Source organism: Tiliqua scincoides, chromosome 2 (genome assembly GCF_035046505.1).
Source record: "Tiliqua scincoides isolate rTilSci1 chromosome 2, rTilSci1.hap2, whole genome shotgun sequence".
NCBI lineage: Eukaryota > Metazoa > Chordata > Lepidosauria > Squamata > Scincidae > Tiliqua > Tiliqua scincoides.
In genome coordinates, this window is record NC_089822.1 from 58,309,501 (window position 1) to 58,321,386 (window position 11,886).

At 42.0% G+C, this 11,886-nt stretch overlaps 1 protein-coding gene across 1 annotated transcript; it reads left to right on the plus strand.

The window, feature by feature from the left end:
* Positions 1 to 769: 769 nt before the first annotated feature.
* Positions 770 to 11,198, plus strand: LYRM7 (LYR motif containing 7). The gene is made up of 5 exons (XM_066617192.1): positions 770 to 865; positions 3,020 to 3,092; positions 4,195 to 4,265; positions 6,308 to 6,389; positions 11,095 to 11,198. Exons 1-5 carry the CDS (start codon positions 851 to 853, stop codon positions 11,163 to 11,165), a joined length of 312 nt encoding a protein of 103 aa, XP_066473289.1. The 5' UTR covers positions 770 to 850; the 3' UTR covers positions 11,166 to 11,198.
* The last annotated feature ends 688 nt before the right edge of the window (positions 11,199 to 11,886 follow it).

Below are 11,886 nucleotides of genomic sequence, written 5' to 3' on the forward strand. Positions count from 1 at the left end.
TGGGGCTTACTTCTGAGTAGACATGCTTAGAATTGGGCTTAGTCCCTGCCTTTCTGCCTATTATTCCTGCTGTATTAAAAGCAATTTACACATTAGGACAGTGGTTCTTAATCTTTTTGGGGGGAATCACAGACAGCTTTGAGAATCTGATGAAAAGTATGGACCCCCCACCCCCTCCCCAGAAAAATGCACATAAAGACATGCAAAATGTGCTTGCCTGAAGCGACTCCAGGTTAGGATGGCAACCTTAGAGCATGTCTACTCAGAAGTAAGTCCCATTATAGTCAATGGGTCTTACTCCCAGGTAAGTGTGGTTAGCATTGCAACTGAAATAATCTCTTCAGATATTCCCCCAGCCAAATCTGGTAGCAAAACCCTTCTCCCTGCAGACAAGCTACCAAATGCAAGACAATTACATTTTGCAGATGACGTCAGACCTGAATCAGAATCAGCACGGACATCACAGTCACACACCTACACCATTGTTTCGTATTCGCCGTGGTTTTTATGAGCAGCTCTCAATTCGGCTCTGGGCGAGGAAAAAAAAGGCGTCGCACTCATTACGAACTCGGAAGTGACCTGTGACTGTCTTGAACTGTACTCTGTCCTTATAACTCTTTGGACACTCTAGCCTTTCTCTCTCCACGGCTTCACCAGCATAAATAAGCCTTTCTATCTCTAACGCCCGCTCGATAGTCCTCAGGAGGAGAAAAGGGAGCAGGTCGCTGATTGGCTGTTCTCGTCACGACGAGGTGTTTGATTGGCTCCGGTGAAATCAAGATTGGGCGTGGTCTCCTCTCTTCCTGGAGGGACTGCTACTCAGCTTGTTTCTAGAGAAGTTGCTCTTGCAATGAGAAGTCTGGAGGTACGAGATTGATCTTTTGCGCCTGCGCAGAGGGTGGCCAGGGTAGCCAAGGCTAGTTTTAGGTCATGTGGAGCGTTAAATGGCCTTGGGTTGTGTAGTGCAGTGGTGGGATGTAGACTTGCAAGGCTGGGCTCTTCCAGCACAATTCAGACTAATGCATTGGCTCAGCCAACTGTGTTGAAGGAACTCGGGTGTGCTTAGAGATCCCTTGTACCTTTAGCCTTCCATCCTAACCCCACTTACTAGAGAGAGTAAGTCCTGCTGACTTTAGTGGGACTAACAGCTGAGTAAATGTGCATGGGGTTGTGTTGTAGGAATTATATTTTTGGTTGTAACCTTTTTTTTTCCCTTTGCTGCAGACTGTTTAAAATTGCTTCTCTGCTTTACTGCAATTAGATGAAAGCAAGAACTTATTCTTCCCTGGCTCACTTAATGTTTGAGGGGGGGCATGATTGAGACATACAAAATCATGCAGAGGTTGGATAGAGGGATGTTCCCACACAACACTAGAATCAGGGGACACCCACTAAAACTGAGTGTTCAGGACAGACAGAATAAAAAATTTCTTTACCCAGAGTGTGATTCATCTGTGGAACTCCTTGCCACAGGATGTGGTGATGGTATCTGGCCTGGATGCCTTTAAAAGGGGATTGAACAGATTTCTGGAGGAAAAGTTCATCACAGGTTACATGCTGTGATGGATATGTGCAACCTCCTGATTTTAGAAGTAGGCTACCTCAGAATGCCAGATGCAAGGGAGGGCACCAGGATGCAGGTCTTTTGTCTTGTGTGCTCCCTGCTGTGCTATGGTGAGACATAGGAAGCTGGACTAGATGGGCCTTTGACCTGATCCAGCAGGGTGCTTCTTATGTTCTTAAGTAAAGGTTTAAATCCTGTATGCTTATTTTCTATAATTCTAGAAGTAAATTCCATTTACCTCAGTGAGGATTATTATAATTATTAAGCATCTTTATATACTGCTTTTCAATATAAAATAGTTCACAAAGCAATTCCCAATCTGAAAATGATGCAAAAGAGACTGACCAGCAACAGCCACTGGAAAAGTCACCATGCTGGAGTGAAGAACGCCAGTTTCCCCCTGTGAAATATAAGAGGAAACCACTGTAAAAGGTGCCAAGTTAGCAAGGCTTATAACCTGCATCAGTTTGAGCTGCCTTGATGTTTAAAAGATACAGTATGGAAATCACTGACACTTTGCTTTCAGAGCAAGCGCAGTGTGAATGAGGGCTGTGCTTTTGATAGCCTGTGTAAAAAGTGGTAGGCTAATTACACCTTCCTAAACCTGTTGAGATAAGACCAGTATCTATTCCAAGAATCTGAGGGTTCAACAGTGTATGGAGTATAAGCAACTATATGGAATATAATTTGTAACATTTATTCTTTATTTTGTTTCTGCTCTGGACAGAGATCTTTTTGTTCTTCAATGGGCAGTTCTTCCAATTCATGGGAGCTCTTTTCTTTCTCTCCTCCCTTAAAAAAAATAAAATTATATTACTTTTACCTGTTTTGGATTGACATTTCTGGGCTCTTGCAATAGGTAGCAACCTTTTAGCCAGAAACCAAATTGTACACTTCCAGAGGCATGCCCTTTTCCCACCAGTTTGAAAGGGCAAGTTTTGTCACAAATTTTCTTTTATTTATGTTTACACCTCTGGCACTGTGCTTATTCCCATTTAAATGGGAATATGTGTGCATACACAGAATTGGAGATGCAGTTCATCATAATCTCTGTGGTTTTGTACTAGAAAGTAACACTGTCCTTTAGGTTTTACAGTCATGTTACTGAAACCTGGTTTGGAAAATTACCAACACTGGCGTTGCTGGGGTTCCTGGGGCAAAGCTCTGCATCAAGTCCCCAATGATGCCGTCTGCTTTTCCACTAATGGTACATTGGGTGCTACTGCTAACATCACTACTGGGGATTCAGGGGTTAACCCATGTGGCTGTGCTCCATATGGCTACCCCTTAAACCACGTAAACATTGTTCTTGCAAGTTGTTTTCTTTTTTAGCTTCCCCCGCCCCCCCAGGTATGGCAATGAGCTGGGTTACTCATTTTTCCAAGATGTAAGGTACATAAGAATTACTTTGATAACAGCAGTGTAAAATCTTTTAACATTTGGTTGAATTTATAGGTCTTGAAGCTTTTCAAATCTTTGCACAGGACAAGTCGACAAGTTTTCAAAAATGACTCCAAAGCCCTAGAAGGTAAACATTCTGATTTTCTTCATAGATTTCCAGACAGGCAGCCTGATTCATTGTTGCCTGAGCGCTGGTACTGAGCGCTGTGCTATAAGGCACAATTTTGACACCCAGAGAGCAAGCAGCACTGCTGCCCCATTAACGCCACAGTGTAAACATTCTGGTTTTCCTCATAGATTTCCAGACAAGTGGCACAATCCAATGGTACCTGAGTGCTGGCGCTGTGTGTTGCAAATGTGCCATAAGGCGCAATTGTGCCACCCAGAGAGCAAGCAGCACTGGTGGGAGGCCTGCATTGTCCCGTTGATGCTGCAGTGGGAGCCCTGGTCTCCACCAAAGCTCAGATAAGTGCCAAGGATACAGAGATTTGGGAAGGGTGGCAGGAGGACATGGAGGAGGGTGGAGAGAGGATGTAATGGGGAGAGGGATAGGCCCAGGAGGGCGTGGGACCCATGGAGACCTTCTCTGCTGAATCCTATGCACTGGGCGGAAACTTGACATGGGGTTTCTCGAGTCTATATCAGCGAAATGGCTGATGCAGGCTTGAGAAGTTCCGTTGAGCAGGATGAGGCTTTACTCAGAGTAAGGGGACAAATGTCTCATACATCCCATCATAATTATCATCCCATAAACCAGAGTCAAACTTGCACAATTGCTTCACTGTGAAGAGCATCATTTTGAGCAAATTATGGTACCTTATATTCTAAATATGTTGTTAGGAGCAGGACTGCGGACTTCTTACATAAAACCTCCAACTCTGTTGCCAACCCCACCCAAAATTGCTTCTGACTCAAACTCCATGACTCCAGTGGGCTGTGGAGTTGGAGTCATGGAATTGAAGGCAGAAGCAATTTTGGGTGGGGTTGAAGTCAGCGGTTTAGTGCTGCTATCTGGTTGGGAGGGCAAATGCCATCATTTATTGCCCTTCTCTTAGTGATGCCCATACGTATGGCTCTGGCAATAGAATTGGGAAGCTGAAGTTTTCTCAGTTAGGGGCACTGGGTCAGTGACAGAAGTCATCTGCTATTGCTGTTTTCAGATTCTACTTGCAAAGAATAAATTAATACAAAAATCAACCTGCTTTTCTCTTTTTTACCCTTTTACCCAGCTGCAAGGCTTAAGATCAATGAAGAATTCAAAAATAATAAAGATGAAGCTTCTTCTGAAAGAATAGCAGAGGTACTTTCTTATGATTCTCTTTCTACCATAGCAGGCATATCTGCTCTATAAGCTTAGCTAAACCTTTTTATTACAGCATCTCTTTCCTCCCTTCCCAGGTTGTGTGGGAGTGGGGCAGGCGCTAGGATTTTTAGCAGAGAACTCTGAGGACCCTTAGAAAATTGTGGTTCTCACAGTTCCCCTATAAAGAGGAAGTTGTGGCAGTTAGACTTGGTTTAAGTTAATTTAATGGTCAAACTGGACAAGGCATTTAACGTATCCCCTTCTGTAAAGGTTTTTTATTTTCTTCTAATAGTCTTGGATTGGAGGCTGCAGTGCAAGTGGAGAAGACTTTGACCCTTTGAACCCCTGTGATTTTCTTGTTAAATACATAAGTAAATAAATAAAAGTGCACTTTCCTTCCCTCTCCCCCAGCAGTGTCTACTTGGTAGTACAATATCTACTCTGAAGTACTACTTGCTTGGCACTGTTAGGGGCACAGAGGGAGCAGTTTTTGGAAGGAAAGCAGCAGGGATGCTAACAAGGATCTGAGCTCCCGCCATTTGAACTGTGGTCCTGATCTGGTTTGATTTGCACATAGTGTCCACTTGAAAGCAAAAATCTCATGCGTGTGACAAAGCCTTGCTAAATCATATTATCTAGTCTGGCCCTTTGTCTGTAGTATAGATGTAGCCTGAGAACACGTGTGCTATTATCTGTTTGCAAAGGAAAACCAAGTGGTAACATGTAATGCTGCAATCCTATACACGCTTTCCTGGGACACACTTCGGAGCAGACATGCTTAGGATTGTGTTGCAAGACTATGCACACCTCACTGTGATTGTTGTCCTTAGCTCAGCTAGAAGGAAGACATTCCCAAATAATATTGCAAGTAGGCTAGGAAAGAATAATTTCTTCCTAAAGAATCCCAAATGTCGTGTTTGCCAGAGACAGCCTGTTGGTTTCCTTTCCCCTGCATCACCCCTCTTGAGGGCAGTTTGCAAGTCTGTACCTGGGTATGCATTTCTGTGTGAATGACTTACCTGGGTTTATTTTTATATTTGCACCTGCACTGAGTGCATGAATAACTGTTCTTGAGTATCAACAACCCACATGTATTGGGGTGTCCATGATGGACACTCATTTTCAGCAGCTTATAGAGGGGATATACCAGTCTGTTGGGAAATCTTCTGTTTGAACCATTGTTGATACTAATGTCTCTCTTTGCTGTTAGAGTAAAAGCTAGCTGAATAGCAAAACAAAGCTAAACTGAAATACAATTTGAATCTCTCCTTATGGTTAAAAACAAATCTCTGTCAGTGGTCTCAAACTTTGAGCTCCAGGACCCACTTTTTAGAATGAGAATCAGTCAGGACCCACCAGAAGCGATGTCATGACTTGAAGTGACATCATCAAGCAGGAAAACTTTTAACAATCCTAGACTGCAATCCTGCCCACACTTACACAGGAGTAAGTTCCATTGACTATCATTGTTAAAAAGCATATAGTAGCCTGTTAAAAGTACAGATCTGTAACACTTCTCCAATGCAGTCACATATCAAGTCTGATATATTAAAAATAAAATATCAACACGAACGGGGGCCCATCTGGAATTGGCTCTCAACCCACCTAGTGGGTTCCGACTCATAGTTTGAGAAACACTGCTCTATGTGATGAATTCCTTTCATTCACCCATGAGCTGAATTCTATGTAAGCTATTGATGTTCTGTTTTTCCACCTGTCAGGACAACCCTGAGGTTTCTTCCTCTTTGTCTTCCCACATTTAGTATCGTGCCCTTTTCTTAAAAATTGCCAATTCTTCCCACACAAGGAGCTGCCTCAATTTGCCTTGTCACTTCTAGAAAGTCTTATTTTTGCACCTGTGGAACTTAACATAGTCATCTTTTTCACAATTAAAAATGAAAATATGCTTTGAAGCTTCAGAGATGAAAGATAGAATAAAATGGAAAGATATCTGGTGCTTTCAGGTACTTGGCAAACACAGAAACTGACTAAGAACAATTCTATGCCATTAAATCAATTCTATTTCTTTTTCTCAACAGCTTATTAAATTAGGTTCAGATGTAGAAGTTATACTCAGGACATCTGTCCTTCAGGGAGTTCATACAGACGCCAACAAACTATGTAAGTAAAGAATCTTTTCTTTGGAAAGGTAGAGAATGTGACATGCTGCTTGATGCTGAATACTGTAAACTTGTGATTAGGCATGGACAGACACATTTATGACAGATTTCATCATATTTGTTAGTCTTTAATGATCAAATGAGATTTTTAATATTAAATTCTCTTCAGAATGTGTCCTGGATTCATTCAAGACCAGGGTGCAGGACCAATGATTATTCAGAAAATACTGGGTACACGATCCAGCTGATTCCTAGCACTTTTGAATGTGATTCAGTGTTATGGAGTTATTCAGATTTGAAATTGTGTGAAAAGCTGAGATGCATCTGCATAACTTTGAAATTATATCATAGAAATGGTTTCCTTAGTTTCCTCTGCATATTCTTTTTAAATCTTGAACAGTCACACCTGGAAACTAAACAAAGGAAATATTCCTTGTTCTTCTAAATTACCTCTTTAGTGACCTGTCTCACAACAATACTTTTTTTTTAAGCCATTTCTGCCCAAAGTTGCATGTACACCACCTGTGGGTCAGGCAGAAATTGGTTAACCCCGGTGTATACAACACAATGAAGAGCTTAGAAAAATGCATACACCAAGTTTAAAATATTTCTATAATATTGAAACTATATACAGTGAGTCTCAAGAAAACACACAGACACTTTATAATGTCAGGTATATTATGTTATAATTCACACATGCTGCATATGATGTACACAGAAGTAGTTGCTTAACCCAGTGAATTGATTGAGGGCCCAATCCTATCCAACTATCCAACAATTGATGCAGCCGTACCAACAGGGCATGTGCTGCATCCTGCGGTGGGGGGTCAGTCACAGAGGCCTCCTCAAGGTAGAGGAGTGTTTGTTCCTTAACCTTGGGCCTACACTGTGGTTGCATCAGCCCTGGAAAGTTGGATAGGATTGGGCTCTAATTTAGTTAATAAATTAGACTAAGTGCTTGAAATGTTCCCCATTAGTGTCTATACGCTGCTGACATTGTAGACTAAAGGATCTGCAGATCTCTACCAATTTCCAGTCACATCTGGAAGGTCCTCTGAAACCCTCCAGCTGCCGGCTCAGCTTCCACAGATGCTGAGCCCACAAATGAGGGCCCACTGTGTATGTATTTTACCTTAAATACAATTTTCCTTGTATAGTGTAGCCAACCTAACTTGGTAAAAGGGTAGATTTCCTTGCACTATTATTCTGTTTCAGTTGTTCCCAAACTGTGGGTAGGGACTGGCCAGTGGGTCCCAACCTGATTTTTAGTGGGTCATGAAACTGACAATTTAATAACTGATATGGAAAATATATTAAGTCCTATGGAAACTGAAATAGAGCAGCATCACGTTTACTCATGAGTAGGTGACAGTACCTCGGCTCTTATGGAAGGCCAGGCAAAGAGGAACAGAAGGCCGCCAGAATGGTCCTGATCTGTGACACACACAGTGAAAAGAATAAAAACATTGGCTTGAGCCACTGGTAAAGTGAAACATTTTTAAAGGCTGCAATCCACATTTTCCTGAGAGTAAGCCCCATTGAACAAAATAGTAGGTCTGTTCATGTCTTATGAGTAGACTTGGTTAAGATTGTGCCCTAAGTCTTTTAATGTTAGGTGGGTCCAGACAGAGCGTTTTAAAAAGAGGGTCCTGAAGCTAAAAAGTTTGGGAACCATTGTTCTATTTAATAAAAAGAGAATTTGAGCATTACTATATGACAAACTTTTAAATTATCAACTTGACTGAGACCCAAATGAACACACCAGGATTTATGGTATGCATAGGTTTACACCAGGGGTGCTCAATAGGTGGATCGCGATCTACCGGTAGATCGCGAGGCAAAATGAGTAGATCGCGGAGTGCCGACCCCCCCCTTCAGGTGCCTCTGGGAGGAAATGCCGGGAGTAAAGCCCATTGTACTCAATGGGGCTTACTCCCAGGTAAGTGTGGCTAGGATTGCAGCCTCACAGCCTAATCCTAGGCATGTCTACTCAGGAGTAAGTCCTGTTATACTCAGTGGGGCTCAAGGTACACCAACATACATTGTACACATAAATGTTATATGTTATGATGGCGCGAACATTGTAAAAAAAAACTCTGGTAGATCTCCGAGCCTTGCTGGGTTTCAAAGTAGCTCTCGAGCCAAAAAAGTGTGAGCACCCCTGGTTTACACTATAAAACTTTCCTTTTTTTAATAGCAAAAAGCTTTGATAGGAAGAGTCTTTGTATTAGACAGCTTTCTGTTAAACAGTTTTTGGTTTAATAAAACAGGAGTTAGGAGGTGGTTAAAACATCACTGCATAATTTGTCAAGTCATCTGTTGGCAGACTAGGGTACTTGCTCAGTTCAGTTTGTTTTTACTCTGGAAATCCAGCTGATTATAAATAGTTTTCTTATGCCATGTCCAAATTACAGAGAGCATCCTGATGCATTTGATTTTACATCTGCCACAGAAGACAATGGCATGAGTGCAAAGATCTTATTTGGGGGGAAAGGAGAATTAGCTGTAGTGTCCTTTCCGTCATTTCAAATGCATCTCTTCTTCTTCCCCCTGGCTTTAGTTTTTGTTCCTCTGGAATAAGAGGCTGGTGAACAAATTTTAATTTAGTTATTCTGACAACTGCAGAAAGACCAGGCACAAAATGTTTTTTAGGTCATATAGAACTATGTTGTAACAGCAGTACCCTAAAATGAACCAGACTTTGGTTCCAAGGGATCATAAGGCTGTCCTTTATTTTTATTTAAAAGGCTTTTGTACTACCTTTCTCCCAAAGGACAAAACATAGCAGTGTAAAATAAAATCATGAATAATAAATAGTCAATAAGTAGCAGCTAAGCAGATAAGTAGCAGCTAAACAAACCACAAAAGGCTTCTTAAATAATCTTACCTGGACCTAAAGAGCCAGTGCTATTTCCAAAAAGGCACTGTTTTTTGTGGATGCCCCTCTCACTTTTGACAAACTGGACACTTTAAGCAAGGCCTTGGATAAAAGTTGGGGGGGACGCATAGAAGAAAGTGGCCCTTGAATTACTCCCCTCCTGAAATAGCCTAATCATGGAGGAGCTGTAGCCTAATAGTTGAGCATATGATTTGCGTGCAGAAAATCCCAGGTTCGATTCCTGCTATCCCTGTAATAATAATCTCCAAGTATGGTGAGGAAAGATCCCTGTCCAAAACCCCAGAGAGCCTCTGCCAGTCCATATGCACAATGTCAAGCTAAATGGACAAGTAACCACATTCTTTACAAGGCAGCTTCATATGGAATATATTTAAATCAATGCAGTAGCATCTGCAGAGAGTCTTCATTGTCTTCTGGGCACAGTTTAATCTGGCTTGATGTGTGTAGCAAGCAGCCTCTTTCACTGTGGTTGCATCACAATTTTGTGACTATTTCTTAGAACCCAACCCTTTACTTCCTTCTTTTCCTTTTCTACTTTAAAATAGAAAAAGAAAAGATAACAAAAGCAGACAAACAAAATGCTATTGGTGTCCCTGAACTGGCCCATCTTAGCTCCATTCAGAAAGCTAAATGCTACCTCCAGGTTCAGAGACTGTTTGCCTCTGAACACTAGCTGCTGAGAAGCAACAGCAGGAGAGGGCTATTTGCTTACATGTCCTTGCTTTTGGACTTTTTGGATCATCTGATTGGAAACTTGCAATGAGGTCATTACAAATGAGCAAAATGGAATACTGCGCTGCGTGGACTTTGGTACAGTCCATCTGGGTCCTCCTTCTGGGCCCTTACCATGTATATGAAAAGCATGCATGTACAGCATTACTCCTATAGAACTTAATCAGATACTGGAACTTAAGAGAGATTTCTTTTGACTTGTACATTCTGCCATTGCACCTCCAATCAATTAATCTGACAGCCTGGAAAAGCAGAGCTCTCAAGAGGGTGCTTAAGATGCCAGATGGTCAGAACTTGGATACAGACAGGAGGTCTCTTAATGGCGCAGTTAGACAAAACCCACTTGGCTGCTCTTCTCTCTTTTTTTGTTTTAAGAAAACCTCTACAACACATGCAAACAAAACTGTAGAGTGAAACTGATGTAACTTCTAAGACAGGGGTGTCAAACATATGAGACCCAGGGGCCGGATGCAGCCTGCAGAAGCTTTTTATCTGTCCCTCAGGCTCTCAGCTGCTGAGCAATGCTGAGGTGACACTGCTGAAAGGGTGGCCTACATGATAATTGGGCTCTCCCATATCTTGAAATTATGATCAAGATTTGTGTATTTTCTTTCCTGTCATTAGCAGCCTATGAGTTCCTACACGAGAACAGAGTGTTTATTTCTGGTTTTGACCTGTTTAATGACATCACTTTCTGTGTAATGACATCACCTCTGGCCCTCAGCAGGCATCATGAATGCTATTCGGCCCTCTGTATGACATGAGTTTGACACCCCTGTTCTAAGAGCTTGTTTTCAGTTTTAAGAGTTGCTTGTGGATAAATGGTAAGGTGCTAACTGAACTCCTCTTTACATTTTTGACACTGTAATATAAACTATTCTTACCAATGAACAAAGAGCAGAAAGCTGTGCAAGTCTATTTACTTGTCATAAGAAAAAAAAACATTGCTGCCTCTCCCAATTCTACAGCTTTGCTGATTGTAAAAATTGATAGGATAAACAGTTGATCTATCTAATGTTTTGCTTTTTTGATCCTGCACGTTGAAAGTCTTACATGTAATCTTCTTCTCTTCCAGTGCTTATACCAAGAAAAGAGTTGATGTTGGATAACGTCCCTTTCTGTGACATACCTACGCAAAAGTCATGAATTTGAGGGAATAAACATTTTATGTTTCTGTCATATCATGATTTTTTTCTTGCAAACTGATAGTACAAGAAAATGTGTGCATGTTTACTCAGACAGCCCCATTGAAGTTAATGGGGCTTACTTCCAGGTACACTTGCATAGGATTGCAGTTTGAGTTTTACTTCCTGTTTCAGCAGGGCTGCTTTTCCTTTCCAAGTGCATAGTTCCAACTGAGATTCTCCCCCCACCCCGGCCATACAGGTCATCCCCTGGCGTTCTGTTCTGGATCCTCCAGTGGATAGAAAAAATCAGTGGATATCAAATCAGTGGGAAAATGCCTTTAAAGACCCATTTCCAGGTTTCTTGCTCCTCCATTGTCACCCCAGAATGCATTGGTATAGACCAGGGGTGTTCAATAGGTGGATCGCGATCTACCGGTAGATTGCGAGGCAAAATGAGTAGATCGCGGAGTGCCGACCCCCCCTTCAGGTGCCTCTGGGAGGAAACACCGGGAGTAAGGCCCATTGTACTCAATGGGGCTTACTCCCAGGTAAGTGTGGCTAGGATTGCAGCCTCACAGCCTAATCCTAGGCATGTCTACTCAGGAGTAAGTCCTGTTATACTCAGTGGGGCTCAAGGTACACCAACATACATTGTACACATAAATGTTATATGTTATGATGGCGTGACCATTGTAAAAAAAAAAACTCTGGTAGATCTCCGGGCCTTGCTGGGTTTCAAA